The sequence below is a fragment of the Aotus nancymaae genome, unplaced genomic scaffold, assembly GCF_030222135.1.
Source record: "Aotus nancymaae isolate 86718 unplaced genomic scaffold, 86718_ANA_hifiasm-v0.15.2.pri h1tg000002l, whole genome shotgun sequence".
NCBI lineage: Eukaryota > Metazoa > Chordata > Mammalia > Primates > Aotidae > Aotus > Aotus nancymaae.
The window spans coordinates 7335284-7360194 of record NW_026988413.1 but is presented as its reverse complement, the minus strand read 5'-3'; the positions used below and the strand labels follow the sequence as shown (position 1 = coordinate 7360194).

Below are 24911 nucleotides of genomic sequence, written 5' to 3'. Positions count from 1 at the left end.
ATTTATAGATTCAATGCTATCCCCATCAAGCTATCTATGACCACCTTCACAGAACTGGAAAAAAACCACCTTAAACTTCATATGGAACCAAAAGAGAACCCACATAGCCAAGACAATTTTAAGCAAAAAGAACAAAGCTGGAGGCATCACGCTACCTGACTTCAAACTATAATACAAGGCTACAGTAATCAAAACAGTATAGTACTGGTACCAAAACAGAGATATAGACCAATGGAACAGAACAGAGGCCTTGGAGGCAACGCCACACATCTACAAACATCTGATCTTTGACAAACCTGACAAAAAAAGCAATGGGGAAAGGATTCCCTGCTTAATAAATGGTGTTGGGAAAACTGGCTAGCCATGTGCAGAAAGCAGAAACTGGACCCCTTCCTGACACCTTACACTAAAATTAACTCCAGATGGATTAAAGACTTAAACATAAGACCTAACACCATAAAAATCCTAGAAGAAAACCTAGGCAAAACCATTCAGGACATAGGCGTAGGCAAGGACTTCATTACTAAAGCACCAAAAGCATTGGCGACAAAAGCCAAAATGGACAAATGAGATCTAATTAAACTCCAGAGCTTCTGTGCAGCCAAAGAAACAATCAGAGTGAACCAGCAACCAAGAAAATGGGAAAAAATTTTTGCAATCTACCCATCTGACAAAGGGCTAATATCCAGAATCTATAAAGAACTAAAACAGATTTACAAGAAAAAAACAAACAAACCCATTTAAAAGTGGGCAAAGGATGTGAACAGTTTTCAAAAGAAGACATATATGAGGCCAACAAACATATGAAAAAATGCTCATCATCACTTGTCATTAGAGAAATGCAAATCAAAACTACACTGAGATACCATCTCACGCCAGTTAGAATGGCGATCATTAAAAAATCTGGAGACAACAGATGCTGGAGAGGATGTGGAGAAATAAGAACACTTTTACACTGTTGGGAGTGTAAATTAGTTCAACCATTGTGGAAGACAGTGTGGCGAGTCCTCAAGGACCTAGAAATAGAAATTCCATTTGACCCAGCAATCCCATTACTGGGTATATATCCAAAGGATTATAACTCATTCTGTTATAGACATATGCACATGAATGTTCATTGCAGCACTGTTCACAATAGCAAAGGCCTGGAACCAACCCAAATGCCCATTGATGATAGATTTGACAAGGAAAATGTGGCAAATATACAGCATGGAATACTATGCAGCCATAAAAAACGATGAGTTCGTGTCCTATGTAGGGACATGATGAATCTGGAAACCATCATTCTCAGCAAACTGACACAAGAACAGAAAATCAAACACCGCATGTTCTCATTCATAGGTGGGTGTTGAACAATGAGAACACATGGGCACAGGGAGGGGAGCATCACACACTGGGGTCTGTTGTGGGGGAATGGGGCAGGACAGCAGTGGGTAGGGAGGTTGAGGAGGGATAACATGGGGAGAAATGCCACATACAGATGATGGGGGAACGGAGGCAGCAAACCACATTGCCATATATGTACCTATGCAATAATGCTGCATGTTCTGCACATGTACCCCAGAACTTAAAATGCAATTAAAAAAAATATATATATATATATATATATATATATACGGTCCTCAAGACCCTTCTCCGTCCAGGCCCAGGTCTACCTTGCCAGCCACATGACCCCTCCTTCCCTGAACTCAGCTTCTGTGCCCCCCATGCCCACAGTACTCCTACCACTTAAGATGAACAGTTTCCCACCATCGCCATGGAAGGACTGTTTTCTGGAGGAAACGAACTGCTCCAGAAATAAAACAGACAGACAGAACACGGAGCCTCCAGTGAAAAGACGGCTGGCCTGCTGCTCTTCAGGGAAGCCCACCAAGCAAGAAGCCCACCTGTGAACTCGGTGTGCCCATGCCAACTGTTAGCGGTCACTTTTAGTTATGAAAAACTCTCAGTCAGCCACTAGTCTGCCTTCTGCTCCAGCACATTCCCGAATGAGCCTGTGCGCAGCAGGGCCTGCCATTCTCCCTCCTGGTTCTCGGCCTCCGTTTTCACATTTTCTAGAATAGTGACATGCTCTCATTTCTTCTGTCCTTGATGCCATATTAAGTGGTCCTATGTATAATTTCGCACACTGAGGAATCTCTTTGCATTTCGATCATTATCAGCTCGCCCACCTGCTTTCAAGTCATCTGTTAATTAGATGATGCCATCAATGAAATCAATATTAAATCACTGTTCCAAAGTTGAAGAGCGTGGGGCACAAGAATCCTCTGGCGTACCCCCAGTTTCTCAGCTGGGGCTCCCCAGAAGGCAGAGCATATTTGGGAATGTGACGCCAGGGAGCCGAAGCACAGGAAGGGAGGAAGGAGACGGGTGGGTGGGTGAGTCAGCACAGGACGGTTCCTGAGCCTGAGGGATCTTCCTAAGACCGCATGTGGCTGCTGGCTCCCGTCCTTCCCCGGCCGAGGAAGCTGGGGCACTTGGCATGGTCCTGAGCTGAGGGCCATGCCACTGCCCCTGCATGGAGTGATGAGCGGCTGGACTATGAGGCGATGCGAATGGCTTTGGAAATGGCCCACAAGAGGCATCCAACACAATTAGAAATCTTGCTGCAGGTTGACTGTGATCTAGACAGGAGTTGATTTGCCTGACTGCCAAGCTGCAGCTCTGCAGCTCATCCTCTGGGACCTCGTGCCACGCTCTGCCAGCCTCGTCTAGCTGGAATCCAGACGTGCCTATTGAGGCACGGGCATCTATGCAACAGCTACAAAGAATGGCAGATGAATCTCCTGTGGATTTTTTTGGCCAATTCATGACAGATTCCATTCACTCATAAATCAGCTGGTATTGATACCATATTCCCCAGCCTCTGCTTTCTGAGAAATCTATCTGCTCTTTCCTTTTATCTCTGGCCTCCAAAATCAGACCTCTTCTCTGCAACTCCTCCAATATCACGAACAGGTTGAGAATCTCCTTTCTCAGTTCCCTTTTATGGTAGGGTGTATCAGAAATGAGATGTGGTTAGTGCTGACAGGCGCTCTCCACAACTATCGTGGGCTTTAGTTTCCTCTTATCATGATTACTTTACCTCTTCCATTTTGAAGATCATTTCCTTGATAAGGAACAAAGTACAATTTGAGTTGAACAGTCCTGTTTTCTCTTGATCAGCATCAGCAGCATCGGTCTTGAACAACAGGGCCAGGCTTCTCTTTTCTTCTTGCTTTCAAAATAATCAAGCGCCCCCTCTCTTTGTGCCTCTTAATTTTAATACTAAACTAGGATTGTCCTGTGCCACTCCTTCCTATTCAAGCTCTCCTTTTACTTTGCTTTTTATCATGTGCTCTGCATTCTATATTCTCTACTCATTCTTCGAGGTGGGTGGATCACTTGAGGTCAGGAGTTCAAGACCACCCTGTCCAACATGGTGAAGCCTCTACTAAAAATACAAAAATAATCAGCTAGGCGTGGTGGTGGCATGTGCCTGTAATCCCAGCTACTCGGGAGGCTGTGGTGGGAGAATCACTTGAACCTGGGAGGGAGAGGCTGCAGTGAGCCAAGATCGTGCCACTGTACTCCAGCCTGGGCAACAGAGTGAGATTCTGTCTCAAAAAGAAAAAACAGTGCTTGGCAAACAGTCACTTATTTGGATACTTGCCTGGTTTTTTTTGGCATTATTAAAAATCACAATGCCTGGAATAATGTAAGCAACAAAATGCAGTTGTTTTGGACTATAAAGTATAAAACAAACATCCATAAACTCACACTGAAATAGATGACTGAATAAATAAATAGATGGAGAAGAGACAAATCTCCCTTGCAGAAAAATCCCAACTAACTTATCACGTAGCTGCTCAGCCCTCACGGAGGTGACGTGTCACTCCCCACTGGCTAAGTGTGGGTTGTGCGTGGTGACTTCCTTCTTGGGATGACGGTGTGGAAAGGAGGAAGAAAAAGAAGAATCTCATGATGGGAAAACCTGGCACACCTCGGCTGGGTAATGGAGAGCCTAAGTCACTCCCTGGAGACGGACTGATGAAAAGGGCACTTTACCTCTCTCTGCTCTTCCTCCTCCAAAGGCACATTTCCAGTCTGATCATGACAAATCATCGGGCAAATCTCAATAGAGGGCCATCTGCAAAATACCTGACTGACACTCCTCAAAGCCATCAAGGCGTCAAACACAGGGAACACCTGTCTGAGAAGCTGTCCCACCTAAGGAGGCATGATGACGAGACGTGATAGGGTAACCTAGATGGGATCCTCCAACAGAAAACGGCATTAGGTAAAAACTAAGGAAATCTGAAGAAAGCATGGACTTTAGCAAATAATCATGTATCAAGACTGGTTCAATAACTGGGACAAATATAGACCACACCAATGCAAGATGTCAAGATTAAACTGGGTGTGGGGTACATGCAAACTGTCCGTACTACCTTTGCCACGTGTCTGTAAACCTAAAACTCTTCTAAAATAAAACATCTGTTAAAAAAAAATAAAGCTATTATTTGTACAACGTTGCTAAAAGAAGTCACACTGCCACCGTGAGGAAAGGCCTAGATCGTTCCTAATGCTTCCCCTGCAATCCTAGGGTGTGAGAACTTCATTATGAAATTTTATTTATTTTTGGGCCTCTCATAATTTTTGAGGTGTCATCTTTTGGAATCACTAACTGACATGGTTTGGCTGTGTCCCCACCCAAATCGCATCTTAAATTGTAGTTCCCATAATTCCCACGTGTTGTGGGAGGGACCCAGTGGGTGGCAATTGAATCATGGGGGCAAGTCTTTCCTGTGCTGTTTCCATGATAGTGAGTAAGTCTCACGAGATCTGATTTTATTTTTTTAAGACAGATTCTCGCTCTGTTGCCCAGGCTGGTGTGCGGTGGCATGATCTCAGTTCACTGCGAACTCCACTTCCTGGGTTCAAGTGATTCTCCTGCCTCAGCTTCCCGAGGAGCTGGGACCACAGGTGTCCACCACGCCTGGATAATTTTTATATTTTTAGTAGAGATGGGGTTTCACCATGTTGGCCAGGCTGGTCTCCAACTCCTGGCCTCAACTGATTCGCCCTCCTCGGCCTCCCCACGTGCTGGGATTACAGGTGTGAGCCACCACGCCCAGTGATGGGATGGTTTTATAAAGAGGAGTTCCCCTGCACAAGCTGTCTGCCTGCCACCATCCATGTAAGACATGACTTGCTTTCCTTGCCTTCTGCCATGATTGTCAGACCTCCCCAGTCACGTGGAACTCTGAGTCCATTAAACCTCTTTTCTTTAAAAATTATCCAGTCTCAGGTATGTCTTTATCAGCAGTGTGAAAACAGGCTAATACACTAACTGATATCTTTCTCTGAACTCCTGGGCTTACCTGGAAGGGAATGGGATGTCCCCCCTCTCTACTGTGCCAGTCATTAAGTTACTGTCTTTCGGCTTTATGCCCATCCCTCTAACTTGGCTTGGTGACACTGGGACTTTGCAGACCCTGTTTAGGTCTATTTCAGACTCCGACGATAAAGGAGTCCAGAGAGGGACTCAAAGCTGGAGCAGGAAGAAGGGCCTGCTCCTCCCACCTGCTGCCTGCAGGGCGCCTGTCTGCCAGGCACTGCCTGACCTGGGCACCGGGAACCTCCAGTAGCAGCAGCTGAATCCAATCTGTTGTTTTCCCATTTTGTGCAAAATGAGCTTCCTCAAGCCCCCAGTCTCACCCAGAGACATGAGCACCAGCTAGAGGGCACGCCTCAGGACTCCCCTCCTCCACAACACTGTAGAGCACACCAGACTCACTCAGCATCGTGCTGAAACACGCGTCCCTGAGCTTCATTCCCCCATTTTGGATCAGGTCTGAGACTGAGTCCGATGAGCTGCATTTTTATAGGTTCTGGTTGAGGCTAAAGCCACTGGTCTGGGAGCCAGACTTTGAGAACACTGCCTTAGAGGTCTTTCTTTATCCTTTCAGTTACCAGTTAACATTTGGCTATGTTCTTTTTCTGTTCAAGTAACTGGTGTGGCCTCCGTCTCCTGACTAAACCATGACTGATCAAGAAACTGGCACCACTGCCGGGTGTAGTGGCTCATACTTGTGGTCCCAGCACTTTGGGAGGCTGAGGCAGGCAGACTGCTTGAGGCCAGGAGTTCGAGACCAGCCTGGCCACCATAGTGAAACTCCATCTCTACTAAAAATGCAAAAAATTAGCCAGGTGTGTTGGCGGGCGCCTGTAATCCCAGCTACTCATGTGGTTGAGGCACAAGAATTGCTTGAACCTGGGAGGTGGAGGTTGCAATGAATGAAGATTGTGCCACTGTACTCCAGCTTGGGCGACAGAGTCAGACTCTGTCTTTAAAAAAAAAAAAAAAAAGAGAGAGAGAGAAAAAAGAAAAGAAACTGCCCCCAAGAGTGGTTCCCAGAAACAGAGGAGTTGGAATTGGTTTCCCGTCCGTGGGTTAAACACAGTGTTGAGCTCTCAGTGGGAAATAAATCAGATTCCTGTAATCCAGGACAGGCTATGGTATTGTGACTAAACAAGCCATCCTCCGAGACTGTGATGACAGCTGGCTACCAGGGCCCACATGGCCACCGCACTGGCCACTGAGGCAGGAGCCGGGACCAAAGGGCTCAGTGTCAGGGCATCCTGTGAGTGCGCTAGGGCCTCTGAGCAAACCACAAGCCCAGGTCCGGGACCTACACCCAGAGAGAACCCAATAGCCTCTATGGCAGTCCCCAGAGAATCTCTTTCTTGTAGCTACAGGGCTGTTTCCAAAATCAAACACAAAGTGTAACTCTGCGGGGTACGGATGTACAGGAGGAACTGGCAGCATCACCGGGTTCGATGGGAAAGCCTGGCACGGATCTGGAGGAGCAGGACCCCGGCAGGCAACAGAGGGAAAGCTGACTGGACTCAGACGAAGCTGAGATTCCAGATCCGGGGGTTCCTCTGTCTCCCGAGGCAGTGGGAACGGCTGGCTCTCCAGTGTCTGGGAATCACCTTTCTTTAAAGTCCTGTGACAGCTTTCCTGGGGCAGGCACCTCGTGTGGAGCTGTCACTCTCCCAAAGGAAAGCGCAGCCGGTCCTTGCTGCCCCCGACCTGTAACTGGGGACAGGTCTCCGCATGCTGCAGGGCAGGAAACCACTTATATGCAAGACAAACTGAGATCTTGCCATTTCACAGCTGCAGAAACCTAGCAAGTATGTACGGAACAGGTGCTAGTACTGTTAGGCCAAGGACGAGAAATGTAACACCAGTTTGGTGGGATCGATTGTGATGAGTAGTCTTCCTAGAAACTGCTCATTCAGTTTTGTGCATGCAGCCGGCAGTGGCTCTAACCGCTCACTTGATTGACTGCCTGAAGTGCAGGGTACTGCTGAGTCCGTCTTTAATGAGGCTAAGATGCTGTGGCACAGTGAACTATACAGAAGGAGTCCATGTGCTTAGGGAGACGGGGAGTCAGCACGAATTTGTCATGCGCAACCTGCACGTTCCACACCCAGAGGGCAGAGGACACTCCCTCCTGGAGCCCCCGAGGATGTCCAGGTGAGGGAGACCCTTCAATCTGAAAAGTGAACTTGCCACTGCAGCAGTTGTTCCCAGCGTATTACACCTTTAGGACCTGCAGCCCCTGCCTGCACACACACTCTTTTTCCCTATACCAATCTGCAAGGACCCCTAGACGGAGTCTGTTTTACCCGGCAACAGGACACTTGCCAGTGTGTCTCAAGGTGGCAGCACCCCCGCTCTCTACCTTATTATGGTCTGCAGAGAAGCTGGCCATCTTCACACACACATTGCCACACTGGCCCATGCGCTGATGGCTGTGTGGACCGGATGGGACAGGCAGGAAATAGCAGAGCTCTAGGTGTCTCTGTGAGATATGTGCAGGGCAGAGCGTGACGGACAGACCCTGCAGAACTAGGGTCTCACACCCCACAACAGCCTGAAACACTGGACAGACTCCTCCAACAGGAACTTCAAGTTGTCACTCCACGCTCCACCTGCCACTGCGACCACCAGGCAGGTGTTTTGGAGGCAACATGCATCATGTGTGTGCGCGCTGCTCTGACATGGGTACCGAGTGACACTAAAGCTGTTTTCAGAGATGCCCAGGGCAAGATCAGGCATGTGGAAGTCCAGGCTGCTCTTCTGTGTGGCCCTGGGACCCAGCAAGCTTGACATTAGGGATGCTGTAGGAAGCCTCCACCGAAAGGAAATTTACGGAGCAGACACTGAGGGCTTTGAGGAAAGATTAACCCCAATACAACCATGCCTTCTCCTGCAGATAATGACTTTCCTGCTGGGAAGCAGTTCCTGGCTGCCTGAAGCAGTTGCAGAGACTGAACAGGATAGCCAGGAGACACGAGGACCGTGCAACCTGAGCTCCCCATCACGAGCAGGGAACTACCCGGCCCCTAAAGCCGAATGCCGAGCGTGCAGTGACACTCTCGCCAGGCACAGATGGGGCTCGTCCAGGCCTGTGAAGTACGCGGACACTGCACGGGTAGATGATGCGGCTGCTCTGACATTGATGCCTCCCCTGCCTCAATCCACACCCGGTCTCGGTGGGGGTGGGGGTGGGGCTCCTTATGAGCCACTGACTGATGGAGAAAAAGCTGTGCTTGGTTTACAGGTGCGTCTCCTGCCGTGCTGGCCCCTGCTGGCACTGTGCCGTGTGGCTCTCGAGGACAGTGGGGATTATGTTCCCCAGCAGGCAGGCCCCTTCCAGTTGGACACTTGATTTCCACTTTATCAGGACTGAGATAGCCAGGACAGATCTACACGTATCCCCAGATTCCAGTATTACACCGAGGGAATCTCACGGAACCCAAGTTCAGGGAGTCCAGCTGGCCCCTCAAGAGACTGAAGATGGAAACAGAAAAGCCAAGCCCGAGACTCCTCTTCCTCCCTCCTTCCGGCAGCACAACCTCCCATTCTGCTCTCCTCGGCATCGGCTCTGTTCTGCTCCTGTCTGCGCACACGCTTCCAGCTTCCCCGCAAGTGGCTGGCCTTGCTCCCCAGACCAGTTACGGCTCTGATGACGTCATACCCTCAGAATGACGTGGTCATTCTGAGTACTGTTCTGCAGCTTACTTTTTCTCCTAATAAATGAATCTACTCCTGACAAACATTTGCTCCATTCTTCTTAATGTCTCCGCAGTATGCTATGCAAGGAGTTATTTAACTCGTCTCTTCGGTGTTTTGGGTACGTGGCTATTTTCTGTTTGCTGTCTTAGCACTTGAGGGTGTGCCAATGGCTATTACTGCAGTCTGTGTCTAGAAAATACTCAAATCACCCCTTTTCAAATACATCTTTTACTCTGTCTTAACCAAGGTCAAACAACTTTCTCCCCCTCTTTCCACGGTAATGCATCTCAGCTCCTCTCAAACTTAGAGCCTCCCAGGATAAACAGCTTCTGGAGATGATGCTCATAGCTCCTGTTAATTAGGGAAGTGATATTTACTGGATCAGTGACCTTGGACATCCATAAGGCATCGCATTTTTCATGTATTACTCATTTGACTTCCTTTAGCGTTTAGCCAAAATGAGTAACACATGGAAAGCTGGGTAAAAGTCAAATCAGCTGTTAGTATTTTTTGAGAATCTTGTTCTGTTAAGAGTCTCATTCTGTCACCCAGGCTGGAGCACAGTGGCACAATCTCAGCTCCCCACAACCCCCGCCTCCCAGGTTCAAGTGATCCTCCCATCTCAGCCTCCCGAGTAGCTGAGACTACAGGCACACACCACCACATCTGGCTAATTTTTGTATTTTTAGTAGAGAAGGGTTTCACCAAGTTAGCCAGGCTGGTCTCGAATTCCTAACCTCAAGTGATCTGCCCTCCTCGGCCTCCCAAAGTGCTGGGATTACAGGTGTGAGCCACCGTGCCCGGTCTACTGTCACTTATTTTTATATTGGTAGAAATGCCAGTGGTCAGAATATCTGGTATTTTAAAAAGTAAGCCTTCTGGGGATGGGGGTGAGGCTGAAATGGGTTGAGCCAGTAGTTCCTTTATTTTGGGAATTCAGAACTTCTGGTTATTTTGTTATTGAAACATGTAGTCACAGTTTTCAAGACCACGTCTCTTACAACGACTGCCTACCATTTTTCCTACTATAATGTGTATTTGGATGCTTCCCTCTTTGTGTCAAAGAATCAGAGAATCTTAGGGTTTTAAAAGTGACTCTGAAGGTCACCTGGTCCAAAGTGAACTCAGCAAAGACAAAGGATATAAAGCCAATTTGTGAAAATCAACTGTATTTTCACATGTTAACAAGAAATAATTGGAAAGAGAAATTACACAAAAGCAAAATCATCTTTGGTCATCTTGTAAGTCCTGTGTGGCAGGCACAGAACACAGGTAAGGGGCTCCAGGAGCCTGGGAGTGCTCTTGAGGATGAGGTGTGGGGCGTGAGAACAGAAGCAGGCCACAGTGGGGGTCCCTGGGGAGGTCTGAAGGACCTGGTGGAGCAGGAAGAGCCTGGGAGGATCCCCTACTGCAGGGCTGTGGGAGGGGTCGGATACGCTCCACGTGCCTTACGGCTGGAGCCCCCGAGGGCTCAGGCTGAGGCTGCCCTTCCAGGGCCCTTGGTGGGTGCCTTCCCTGCCCTGCTCTTCCTCTGATCCCTTCATGCCTCCTCCTGGGAGTGCATCTTCATAAACCACTTGCCCATAAATTCTTGGCTAGCATTAACTTCTGAGGAACCCGACTGAGGACAATCCTACTCGGAAAATATTTATGTAGAAATCATACACTAAATGTATATGCACAGATATGTGTGTAGACACACATTTGATTACTTTCAATGTAGTTTCATCACTGTATTGAGTGTATTGTTTGGGACTTTTCATATGTGATTGTAAGTTACGTTGATATAAAGTAAGTTGCAATAAGCATAATTTTAATACCAAAATGTTAAGATTCAAATTTTCTGAGAAAAGAGATCAGTAAGTTCTTCTTGCAAGACTGTCCATTTTAGTGATTTTCTTCTTTTTAATCAATATTATTTCAAATGTAGTTATCACATATTCTACTAAATAAGAAAGACCGTGAGGATTTCTTGAGCGAGGCCATTCAGTTTAATAATGAACAGCTTAGGTTCTAACACACATTAGACAGGCCTGTGTTCAAGACCCCATCATGTGCTAGCTCTGCGGATTAGGTCCTTAAATTCCAGAACTTGTGGACTAAGCTTTCTTTTCTTTTTTTTTTTTTTTGAGATGGAGTCTTGCTTTGCTGCCCAGGCTGGAGTGCAGTGGCACGATCTCGGTTCACTGCAACTTCTGCCTCCCAGGTTCAAGTGATTCTCCTGCCTCAGGGACCTGAGAAGCTGGAACTACAGGTGTGTACCACCACACCCAGTTATTTTTGTATTTTCAGTAGAGACAGGGTTTCATCACATTGGTCAGGCTGGTCTCCAACTCCGGACCTCAGGTGATCCGCTAGCCTCGGCCTTCCAAAGTGCTGGGATTATAGGCATAAGCCACTGCGCCCAGCCAAAGCTTTCTGACTTAAGTTCTTAAACTCCAGAGTTTGAGTTTCCCTGTCTTTAGGAAGAGAACAGTAAAAGCACATTTCTTATAAGATTGCCATAGATACTGAGAATTCAGATACAACCTCAGCACAGTGCCTGATATGGGCAAAGGACTCAAGAAACGTCTGCTGGCATTGCTGTTTTAAAATTACTGTATAAAGTAGCCATCCAAAAATATACCACAAATTCATGACAATCGAGTACACTTACTTGTAATGTAGTATCGAAGACGACAAGCTTTGAACTGGTTGGAACGATGTCATAACACTTGTGTGACCTCATGAACCGCATGTAAACACCACTTTCTGAGTCTTCTACTGCTAAAAGAAAAAGAGCCAAAACATCAGTAATAAGAAAGAACTCCCTCAATCAGATGAAGAGCATGGACGTAAACCTATCGCTAACAGACTTAGGTAAGATATGAACTGTTTTCCCAGTACGATCAAGGGCCAGGCAAGGACGCCCACTCTCACTAACTCTGTGAGCTCTGCACTGGAGGTCCCAGCTGGCACAGTAAGGCAAGGGCAAAACATAAAAGGCATACGTGTTACAGAAGCAAAACTGTCTTTATTTGCACACTTACGATTTTCTGCATAGGAAATACCAAAAAATCTAGAAAAGGTTCGTAGACCGAAAAAGAGTGAGTTCAGCAGGGTTACAGAATTAAATACAGAGTTAATAAAACAAAGGCAAAGCTAACTGGACGGGGAAAAGCTGGAAGCTTTCCCTTCAAGATCTGGAACAAGGCTGGGTGCGGTGGCTCACACCTGGAATCCCAGAACTTTCGGAGGCTGAGTGGGAAGGCTCACTTGAGCCCGGGAGCTTGAGAACAGTCTGGGTGGCGTAGCAAGACACAGCTTCTACAAAAATAATAACATAAAATAAAAATAAAGGGAAAAAAAGACCTGGAACAAGACAAGAATGCCTGCTCTTGCCATTCTGTTCAACACAGTACTGGAAGTCCTTCTCAAAACAATAAAACAGGAGAAAGAAAATGCATCCAAATACAGAAACAAAAGAGTTGAACTGTCCCTGTTGGCAACGACATAATCTTATATATAGAAAACCCTAATGACTCCATCAAAAAAATGTCAAAACTAACAAATTCAGTAAAGTTACAAGATACAAACTCAACATAAAAAATCAGTAGCATTTCTATATGCTAACAGACAACTATTTAAAATAGAAAATTTAAAAAAATCCCATTTACAATAGCTACAAAAAACAAAATACTTGGGAATTAATTGAACCCAGGAGGTGAAAGATTCTCTACAATGAAAACTATAAAACACTGAAGAAAGAACTGAAGTAGGCTGGGCATGGTGGCTTGTACCTGTAATCCTAACACTTTGGGAGGCTGAGGCGGGCAGATCACCTGAGGTCAGGAGTTTGAGACCAGCCTGGCCAACATGGAGAAACCCTACCTCTACTAAAAACACAAAAATTAGCTGAATGTGGTGGTACAGGCCTGTAATCCCAGCTTCTCAGGGGCCTGAGGCACGAAAATTGATTGAACCCAGGAGGTGGAGGTTGTAGTGAGCTGAGATCACACGACTGCACTCCAGCTTGGGCTACAAAGCGAGACTGTCTTAAAAAAAAAAAAAAAGAAAGAGTTGAAGATATGAATAAATGGGAAGATATCTTGTGTTCATGGATTGGAAGAATATTGTTAAAATGATCATACTACCCACTGTGACCTACAGATTCAATGAAATGCCTATCAAAATACCAATTCTTCACAGGACAAGAAAAAAATCCTAACATTTGTATAGAACCACAAAAAGCCCCAAATAGCTTTTGAGCAAAAAGAACAAAGCTGAAGATAGCATACTACCCGACTTCAAAATATACTACAAAGCTATAGTAACCAAAACAGCATGATGCTGGCATAAAAAACAGACACACAAAGAGAATGGAATAGAAAGCCCAGAAATAAATTCACACATTTGCAGCCAAGTGATTTTTTGACAAAAGTGGCAAGAACACACGCTGGGCAAAGGACGGTCTCCTCCATAAATGGTGCTGGGAAAACTAGATCTCCACATGCAGAAAAATGAAGCTGGACTCCTGTCTCTCACCAGATAAAACAATCAACTGAAAATAGATTAAAGACTTAAAATCTAAGACTCAAACTGAAACTACTAGAAGAAAATAAGAAATGCCTCATGACTTTGGTCTGGGCAAATATTTTATGGATAAAACCTCAAAAGCACATGGAACAAAAGCAAAAATGGACAAATGGGATTCTATCAAACTAACAAGCTTCTGTTCTGCAAAGAAAATAATCAACAGAGTGAAGAGACAACCTATAGAATGAGAGAAAATACTTGTAATCCATAAATCTGATAAAGGGTTAATATCCAAAACAGATAAGGAACTCAAACAACTCAATAGCAGGAAAGAAAACCCAAATAATCTGATTAAAAAATGGGCAAAAGAACTGAATATACATTTCTGAAAGAAGACATACAAATGGCCAACAGGTATATAAAAAAATGTTTACCATCACTAGTTATTGGATAAATGTAAATCAAAACCACAATGAGGTATCACCTCACTCCAGTCAGAATGGCTATTATCAAAAACAAAAGATGAGTGTTGCTGAGGATGTGGAGGAAAAGGGAGCCCCTCCCCTTTTTTGAACAATTGGTGGGAATGAAATATAAATTAGTATAGCCATTATAGAAAACAGTACAAAGGGAGCCCCTCCCCTTTTTTGAACGATTGGTGGGAATGAAATATAAATTAGTATAGCCATTATAGAAAACAGTACAGAGGTTCCTCAAAAAATTAAAAATAGAATTATCCTACAATCCAGCAATCCCGCTTCTGGGTATACACCCAAAGGAAATGAAATCCGAGTGTTAATGACACATCTGCACTGCCATGTTGAGTGTGGCACTATTCACAGTGGCCAAGACATGGAATCCACCTAAGTGTCATCAAAGATGAATGGATATAGAAACATGTACCTATACACAATGGAGTACTATTCAACCATATAAAAGAATGAAATCCTGACATCTGTGACAACAGGATGAACCTAGAGGACACTGTGTTATGTGAAATAAGCCAGGCACAGAGAGACAAATACAATCTCATTCACCTGTGGAATCTAAACAAGTTGCTGTCACAGGAGGGGAAAGTAGAATAGTGGTTACCAGAGGCTGGGGAGGGAACGCGGTGGGGGCATGAGGAGAGGCTGGTCAGTTACAGTCAGACAGGAGGAATGAGTTCTGGTTTCTATTGCAGTGGGGTGACTATGGTTAACAATAACATATTGTATATTTCAAAAGAGTTAGAAGGGAGGATTTTGAATGTTCCTGCCACAAAGAAATGTTACGTGTGTTAGGTGACAGATATGCTAATTGTCCTGATTTTATCAGCACACAACATATACATGTATTGAAACATCGAACTGTATCCCATAAAGATGTACAATTACGTCAACCAAAAATAAAACTTAAAAAAATAAACAAAAGGAAAAAAGTACAATAAAGCAAATGCAAATAGGACAAACAAAAAGAGGCTACTATATTCATTTCTACTAACTCATTGTTAGCAGAGAGAAATTAAAAAAAAATTTTGAAGGTACCGTTTACATAAATGCCATATGGAAATACAGACCTACACAGGGAACAGAGGACACTGAAAGTGGTAACGATGTGAACAAATACATAAATGCCTTCAAAAATTATTTAAATCTCAAACCTAATTGCCTGCCTATCTATCTATCTATCTATCTATCTATCTATCTATCTATCTATCTATCTGGAGATGGAGTTTAGCTCTTGTTGCCCAGGCTGGAGTGCAGTGGCTCGATCTCGGCTCACTGCAACCTCTGCCTCCAAGGTTCAAGTGATTCTCTTGCCTCAACCTCCCGAGCAGCTGGGATTACAGGTGCCCACCATGACGCCTGGCTAATTTTTGTAGTTTTAGTAGAGACGGGGTTTCACCATGTTGGCCAGACTGGTCTTGAACTCCTGACCTCAGGTGATCCACCTGCCTCACCACAGCCTCCCAAAGTGCTGGGATTACAGCGGTGAGCCACCACACCAGGCCCTAATTGACAATTTAAACAAAAATAATGAGAATGTATTGTGGTGTTGATAGCACACTGATAAGGAAAAGGCAAGACTGTCGAACCAATCATGCGGAAATCTGGGAGTCAGCCTTGACACTGTCCTCCTGTCACCCTTACCAATTTATCATGATGCCTTGTTGATTTTGCACACCAGATCTCTCAAATCCACTCATTTCTCTGCCTCCATGGCCAGCCCCCTAGATATCCCAGCTTCCTCACCAATCCTTCTGCCCCCCATGTCTTCCATAGCCGTCCACGCTGCATCCAGGAAGATTTTTCCAGATGCAAATCTAATCTAATCCAGCTGCTTTAGAATAAAGGCAAAACCCTTGAAGTTACCTACAACAGCGGTCCCTAGGGCTGGTTTCGTGGAAGGCAATTTTTCCATGAACTGCAGGTGGGAGGGGATGGTTTCAGGATGAAATTGCTCCACCTCAGATCATCAGGTATTAGAGTCTCCTCAGGAGTACACAACCTAGATTCCTCACAGGCACAGTTCACAATAGGGTTTGGGCTCCTGTGAGACACTAAAGCCACCCCTGATCTGATAGGACGCACAGCTCAGGCCATAACGCTGCCTCACCTGCTCCTCACCTCCTGCTGTGCAGCCCAGTTCCTAACAGACCAGGGACCAGTACTGGTTCATGGCCCAGGGATTGCGGAACCCTGACTTATAAGACCGGGGAGGCCTGGCCCTCGCCTACCTCCCGGCCTCTTGTATTAAACACTCCTGCTAATTTATATTTTCTCCAACCACCTATTTTCTTCCAGTCCTCCATCAGTGTTCTGCCGTCTCTTCCATGGGGCCTTACACTACTTGCTGAAAACAGATGCTCAGTGACACAAAGAAAAATTAGCACTGAGATAAATGATCTCTCAGCAAGGCAATTTTTACTTCGTGCAGGAAGGGTACCCTTGCTAGCCATCTTGCCATAAGAGTACGATGAACAAAGGAAAAGCAGACATGTTTATTCCTTATGCATCTGGGGTTGTTCTTACCGCTGTGTCTGATCTCTGTTGGTTGGAGCCAGACCTCGCAATCTAAACTAAAACCCGATTGGCTAAAAACTTAGAACTTTTTTAAACAGGTGAAGCAATGGAGAACAAAAAGAATGTCCAAATAAGGAAGGGGCATAGGCTGCAAGCTGGGACATGCCTGTGAGCATGTCCAGCACAGACATCTTGGTTAAAGTACAAGGACATAGAATATACTACGTGCCTATGAGCATGTCTAACAGCTACACAGAACAGGGCTTAACAAAGAGTTATTAGCAAAAAGCAAGAAGGGAAACTTTGAAGAGGAACTTTTTTACTTCCCACACTACTGCTTCCTCTGCCTGAAGTACTTTCTCCATCTCTTTGTGGCCCAGTTAATGCCTCCTTCGTTAGACCTCAGCTCAAGGGTATGACTTCGTTAGACCTCAGCTCAAGAGTCGTGGAACCTGAATTTAAACTTGAAGCCTCTGGATTCCAAAGCTGTGTTTTTAGCTAGGCTGATCCTCCTCCTGCCCTTGGCCTGCCATGACCACTTTCCCTGTTCTGTTAAAATCCTTCCCTATCTTCATGGGTCAGTTCAAATTACATCATATGCAAGAGACATCCTTGACAGCTCCATTCAGCCCACACCGATTTGTGCATTTTAGGAAGACCTGAACTACTTGGGAGATATCTGAGAAGAAAAAAATTTAGTGTATAAGCTAATTATCAAAATAAGTGTTAAACAAGTGATACTAACCAAGCTCCTTGGCTGTGGAAAGGAGCCCCACGATTCCGCTTTCCTCCTGTGGACATCCATGCAGCTGGTTTGCCAATTTCATGACAAACAATGTGGACCACTCCCAAGTCTGTTTTCATTCTGACCTCTCTTTGGGATATTAAAATTCATAATGCAGAATTTTGTCACTGCAACTGCCTCTTGGACATTTCCCTCTCAAGTGTCTCCCTCCTGATGTGGAATAAAGTCCAGACCCCTCTGTGTCTCATTCATGACTCTCCACGTCTGGCTTCTCTGCAGCCTTATTTCCCACCTCCTGGTTTCATATCTAGGCAAATGGGCTCCCTATCAGTTTCCTGTAGCCTTCAACCTCTCCCTTCCTGCCCTTGTTCACTCACTTTATCTTAAATGTCCTCCTCCTCAACTTTTTCTTGTTCAATTTCAACCCAACCTCAACTGACATCTTTTCCCACAAAAGAAGTGAACATCTGAGTGCTCATTATGGATCAAGTACCACAATAAATCACTCACTTAACTGATATAACCACCTTGAGGAATATGCCTTCGTTTTTTCATTTTACCTTTGAGGAAACTGAGGCTAGGAGAAGCTGCATCACTTGCCCCAAATCAGATGGTGAGGAAGTGACTCAAGTGGGATTTGAAGCTCTGTCCCAGGCTCCAGTAGCTCCTTGTTAAACTCACTTCCCTGACTCACCTGTGCACTCATCTGAATGCACCTGGGGAGTACCCCGTGTCCTGGGCCCTGTCCTAGGGCTACTCACAGGGGACACAATGACTGGTTCTTCACCCTTAAAGCTTATACACCAGCCCAGGGTAAGCACTGGATCACCTGAGATCACACAGGTGGGTCACCAGCCCTGACATGGAAAGGGTCAGGAAATCTAAAATGACTTCTTCCCCAGAACGACGGTGGCACTTCACTTCTGTCTCATCAGTTATCACCTTCTATCGCGTTAACAGTGACTGTGTATTTCTTACATGTTTTCCTTCCTGGAGGATAATTTCTTTGAATGATCAGTATCTTACTCAAGTAATCCATAAATTTTTTCAGTCTATAAGTATTTATTGCATATTGTCTTGGTGTGCGTTTCTCCCAAAGCTGATCCTGAGACCAGGGGAAGTCAGGGAAGGAAAAATTCAAAAGAAAAGGTGCCCCGTAGGCGGGTTACAGCTTCGTGATCCTGGAGTAAAGCTGTGAGGGAGGCTGCTCTGAGGCTGTACAGACCTCAGAACTGTCTCGCGGGAGGCCCATTCCGGCCCTGCTTGGGTTCAAGGTAATTCCTGAGACACTACCCCTGGCATTTCTACCCACAAGCCCAGGTGCCAAAGCATGTCCTTGGGCAGAGATGCTAAAATATGAAAACTTGGGTGAGACAGGAGGGTTCTGGTGAGGCACCTGCAGCTTCCGCTGTGTAAGAGGCAGGGATGCTGCAGGGAAGACAAGACCCACAACCCTTCTCCTCACAGACACTGCAAACCAATGGAGGGGGACACTGACTGTCATCACACTGCCACCAGCTCTGCCGAGGACAGGCTCGGTGTTCAGGAATGAAGATACCGGCTGTCAGGGAGGGAACGATGGATGGGTGAAGTTTAAGTTGGTGTGTTCCCATGTTTCTCAAAACACTGACAGGCTAGACAGGGAGGATCCTGCTCAAGAAAGGCCTGAGACCTTAAGCTTCCATCAGAGCAGCGCAGAGAGCTCTGGTCCATGTCCACCATTGCCACTAAGGACGATGCTGTTCACGCAGCCGCATGTGCAGTCTCCTCATGCCTACCGAGTGTGGGATCTGTGCGATACAAAAGCCAAAGATCAGGGCAGTCAAGCAGACATCTAACCAGTATTTAAGTTATGAATTGCCTGCCAAATCTATCATCCTAAAACTCCAGAGCAAGAAATCAAGAGGGAAGCTAAGTCTAGTAAAATAAACAATCCATCTCCCAGAAAGGAAACTTCAGACGATATTTTGCTCATTAATTAAACCAAGACTTTTCATAAAAGAGGCACACATGTTATAGACATATTATAGATGTTAATATTACTAAATAAAAATTGAAAATAATATAGGGCAGGAATGTTCAAACTTACAGAATTTTTGAAAATCTGTAAGTTTTGTATTAGACTATATTTTTAGTATACCATTTTAATGTGCTGATTTTTAATTATTTCATTGAACCTTGTATTTTGAATAAACATATATTTCAGATTTACAAAAAAGTTGCAAAGCTAGAAGAGTTCCTATAGACTCCATACCAGGTTCCCAGGTGCATCATCTTACGTTACTGATATGGCGTTGCAAAGCTAGAAGAGTTCCTATAGACTCCATACCAGGTTCCCCAGGTGCATCATCTTACGTTACTGATATGGCTTGGCTTTGTGTCCTCACCTAAATCTCTGTCTTCAATTGTAGTTCCCATAATCCCCACATGTCAAGGGCAGGGCCTGCTGGAAGGTGACTGGATCATGGGAGCAGTTTCCTCCATGCTGTTCTTGTGATAGTGAGCTTTCAAGAGATCTGAGGCTTTTACAAGGCAGTTTTCCCTGCCCCTGCTCTCTCTGTTGCCTGCCACCATGTAAGACATGCCACTACCCCTTCCACCATGATTGTAAGTTTCCTGAGGCCCCCCTCCCCAAGCCATACAGAACTGTGAGTCAATTAAACCTCTTTCCTTATAAATTACCCAGTCTCAGGTACTCTCTATAAAGTAGTGTGAGAACAAACTAATTTCTCAATCTTGAGGTTATACAGTTTCACTCTCATCATCACACGGAGGCACATGCTCCGTCCTCATCATCACATGGAGAAACACACTCCATCCTCACCATCACACGGAGGCACACGCCCCGTCCTCACCATCACACGGAGGCACGTGCCCCGTCCTCACCATCACACAGAGGCACACGCTCCATCCTTGTCATCACACACAGGCACATGCTCCATCCTCATCATCACAAGGAAGCATGTGCTCCATCCTCATCTTCATATGGAGGCACACGCTCCTTCCTCATCATCACAGGGAGGCACACACTCCATCCTCATCATCTCATCATCACACGGAGGAATATGCTCCATCCTCATCATCACAAGGGGCACACGCTCCATCCTCATCATCACATGGAGGCACACGCTCCATCCTCACCATCACACGGAGGCACACGCTCCATCCTCACCATCACACGGAGGCACACGCTCCATCCTCACCATCACATGGAGGCACACGCTCCATCCTCATCATCACACGGAGGAATATGCTCCATCCTCATCATCACACGGAGGAACACGCTCCATCCTCACCATCACACGGAGGAATATGCTCCATCCTCATCATCACACGGAGGCACATGCTCCATCCTCACCATCACACGGAGGCACACGCTCCATCCTCATCATCACACGGAGGAACACGCTCCATCCTCACCATCACACGGAGGAACACGCTCCATCCTCACCATCACACGGAGGCACACGCTCCATCCTCATCATCACATGGAGGCACACGCTCCATCCTCATCATCACACGGAGGAATATGCTCCATCCTCATCATCACACGGAGGAATATGCTCCATCCTCATCATCACACGGAGGAATATGCTCCATCCTCATCATCACACGGAGGCACACGCTCCATCCTCATCATCACACGGAGGCACACGCTCCATCCTCATCATCACACGGAGGCACACGCTCCATCCTCATCATCACACGGAGGCACACGCTCCATCCTCATCATCACACGGAGGCACACGCTCCATCCTCATCATCACACGGAGGAACATGCTCCATCCTCATCATCACACGGAGGCACACGCTCCATCCTCATCATCACACGGAGGCACACGCTCCATCCTCATCATCATACGGAGGCACACGCTCCATCCTCATCATCACACAGAGGAATATGCTCCATCCTCATCATCACATGGAGGCACACGCTCCATCCTCATCATCACATGGAGGCACACGCTCCATCCTCATCATCACACGGAGGAACACGCTCCATCCTCATCATCACACGGAGGCACATGCTCCATCCTCATCATCACACGGAGGCACACGGTCCATCCTCATCATCACACGGAGGCACAGGCTCCATCCTCATCATCACACAGAGGAATATGCTCCATCCTCATCATCACACAGAGGAATATGCTCCATCCTCATCATCACATGGAGGCACACGCTCCGTCCTCATCATCATATGGAGGCACACGCTCCATCCTCATCATCACAAGGGGCACACGCTCCATCCTCATCATCACACAGAGGAATATGCTCCATCCTCATCATCACACGGAGGCACACGCTCCATCCTCATCATCACACAGAGGAATATGCTCCATCTTCATCATCACACGGAGGCACACACTCCATCCTCATCATCACACAGAGGAATATGCTCCATCCTCATCATCACACGGAGGCACACGCTCCATCCTCACCATCACACGGAGGCACACGGTCCATCCTCATCATCACATGGAGGCACACGCTCCATCCTCATCATCACATGGAGGCACACGCTCCATCCTCATCATCACACGGAGGAATATGCTCCATCCTCATCATCACACGGAGGCACACGCTCCGTCCTCATCATCATATGGAGGCACACACTCCATCCTCATCACCATATGTAGGGCATAGGCCTTCTCATCCCATGCTATCTAGGGTATCTACAATCAACATGACTCATCACCTTGATCAGCCAAGTGAGGTCATATTCGTCAGGTTTCTGCAAATAGAGGTACTCTTCCCTCCTCTTTATGTGCTGTAATCGTTTTAAGAAGGTCACTATGAGCCCTCACTTAATGGCCAGGAGTTATGTGCTCTACCTCCTTGTTTAAAATAATTATGTACATGAGAGTTGTTGATTCATTTATCTGATCACTTATTTATATCAGTGTAGACTCATAGATATTTATTTCAAACTCTGAGTTATAATCCAATCCTAGGTTAGGAGTGGTCAGAGGCTGTGCCCCAGCCAGTCAGGAACCCACCTATGGCTGAGGCAGGAGAACTGCTTCAACCCAGGACGTGGAGGTTGTAGTGAGCTGAGATCATGCCATTACACTCCAGCCTGGGGGACAGGGCAGGACTCTGTCTCAAAAAAAAAATTAATTTTAAATACAGATGAGGTCTCACTACGTTGCCCAGGATGGTCTCAAACTCCCAGGCTCAAGTGACCCACCTGCCTTGGCTTCCCAAATTGCTGGGATTACAGGCCTGAGCCACCTACAAATTATAATAAAATTTCTGTTGATTGGGAATAAGGACAGATTATTACTGATGTAATAAAACAACATCAATCACAACTAAAGTATAAGCTTTTGAAGCTAGGAAAAGAAAGTAAAATATAAAATGTTCCTTTTTAATGTCGCTTTTCTACTTTTAGTATAAACTTTATGATTATAGGTGGCACCATCTGTGTTAGTTACATTATGGTGAAGTCTCACATTGTACTTGGAGGAAGAAATAAATTGAAATAGAGAGAAAATGAGTGTAATTTGGAGTTACACAACAACAACAAAACCTACCCAAATTATTCAACGACTGGCTGTTTAAAATACATTATTAAAATTCCTTGGCCGGGCACAGCGGCTCATGCCTGTAATTCCAGCACTTTGGGAGGCCAAGCAGGGTGGATCACCTGAGGTCAGCAATTCGAGACCAGCCTGGCCAACATGGTGAAGCCCCATCTCTATTAAAAATACAAAAATTAGCCGGGCATGGTGGCATGTGCCTGTAATCCAGCTACCCAGGAAGCTGAGGCAGGAGAATCGCTGGAATCCCGGGAGGTGAAGGATGCAGTGAGCCAAGATCCTACGACTGCACTCCAGTCTGGGCGACAGAAAGACTACGTCTCAAAGAATTAATAAAATATATTATCCAAATTCCTGAGAGGGCAAGAAGTTCCAACTCCATATTCAAAAGCTAACTGGGGTTAAGATATAAACACAATGCTCCCTTTGCTTTTGATACTTTTGGTGATACAGGATAGAAGCATAATCACAGAGTATCACACTGGCACTTGAGTTACTGCTCTACAAAAGGAGGAATCTGTTTGTGGACTGAAGTTAGATCTTACTACTCTTTACGCCGATCCCAACCCAACGTTATCACGCAAGGGAGTTGCTAAAGAATAATATGATTAAGTAGCAAGTTTATATTAAAGTGTTTAATTCATAAAGGTTAAGTTAGATCTTACTACTCTTTACGCCGATCCCAACCCAACGTTATCACGCAAGGGAGTTGCTAAAGAATAATATGATTAAGTAGCAAGTTTATATTAAAGTGTTTAATTCATAAAGGTTAACAACAAACTTTTACAAATGCAACATCTAAGTTTAAATGCAAACAATTACACACACTAAATTACATATTTGGAAGTATTTCTCCTATTAAAAACAAATCTGATTACATGATACACTTGCTCAGTACCTTTGTCCGTCTCACTCTGCTGTCCAGGCTGGCGTGCAGTGGTGCGATCATGGCTCACTGCAGCCTTGAACTTCCCAGCTCAAGCGACCCTAGTAGCTGGGACTACAGATGCATGCCATTACATCTGGCTTTTTTTTTTTTTTTTTGAGATGGAGTATCACTCTGTTACCAGGCTGGAGTGCAGTGGCATGATCTCAGCTCACTGCACCCTCCACCTCCCGGGTTCAAGAGATTCTCCTGCCTCAGCCTCCTGAGTAGCCGGGACTACAGATGTGTGCCACCACGCCCAGCTAATTTTTGGATTTTTAGTAGAGAAAGGGTTTCATCATGTTGGCCAGGCTGGTCTTGTACTTTTGGCCTCAAGCCTCAGCGTTCCAAAGCATCGTGGTTATAAGCAGGAGTCACTGTGCCTGGCTGCTCGGGAACTTTTGACATGGCCTCCCTACCTACACGATATACCCAGTATCATTCAAGGTTCTAGAAATCGACCTCCCACCTACCTTTCCAGCCTCATCTCCCATCACATCCTCTAGGAATGTCATACTCTAGGATCATTTCAATATATCCCTTTCAAAGGAAGGGTATGAACTTTGGGAAGTCCAATTTTGAGAACGTGTTCCTCATGCTTCTGTTCTGTGCCTCTGCACACACTATTCTTTTCCACAACAGCGCCTTCCCTGTTCTCTGTGGTGTCCTGACATCCTGCCTGCCTTTCTGCCGTGGGCTGAACAGTGGCCCCCACAAAAAGGCATGTCCACTGGAAACATGAGAATGAGGCCTTAGTTGCAATAAAGGTCTCTGCAGATGGAACTAAGGAGAGGATCTGGAGATGAGGTTATCCTGGATTAGGGTGATCCTAAATCCAATGACAAGAGTCCTTCTGAGAGAGAGAGAGAGAGAGAGAGAGAGAGAGACAGAGAGAGACAGAGAGAGACAGAGAGAGACAGAGAGAGAGACAGAGAGAGAGACAGAGAGAGAGAGAGGGAGAGAGAGAAGACGCAGAGGGGCACGGAGGGGAGGGCCGCGTTAAGACAGGTGGAGGCTGGGTCAACCCACCAGCGGCAACAGCAGGGGCCAGGGCAGTGGGGCGGAGTCTCCCTCAGCCTCAAGAGGGAACCACCCTGCTGATGAGTTA

At 46.0% G+C, this 24911-nt stretch overlaps 1 protein-coding gene across 11 annotated transcripts in view; it reads right to left on the bottom strand.

Annotated features, from left to right (window-relative positions):
- Window positions 1–24911, bottom strand: part of PRKAG2 (protein kinase AMP-activated non-catalytic subunit gamma 2) — a 334310-nt gene that overhangs the window by 33714 nt on the left and 275685 nt on the right. For 5 of the 11 annotated variants that reach the window (XM_064369721.1, XM_064369769.1, XM_064369813.1 and 2 more), the window contains one exon: window positions 11727–11836. In XM_064369721.1, the coding sequence (XP_064225791.1) occupies window positions 11727–11836 (110 nt within the window). Of the gene's footprint in view, window positions 1–11726; window positions 11837–17335; window positions 17998–24911 lie in introns of those variants that run through there. The other 6 variants (XM_064369743.1, XM_064369797.1, XM_064369835.1 and 3 more) reach the window with 2 other exon arrangements.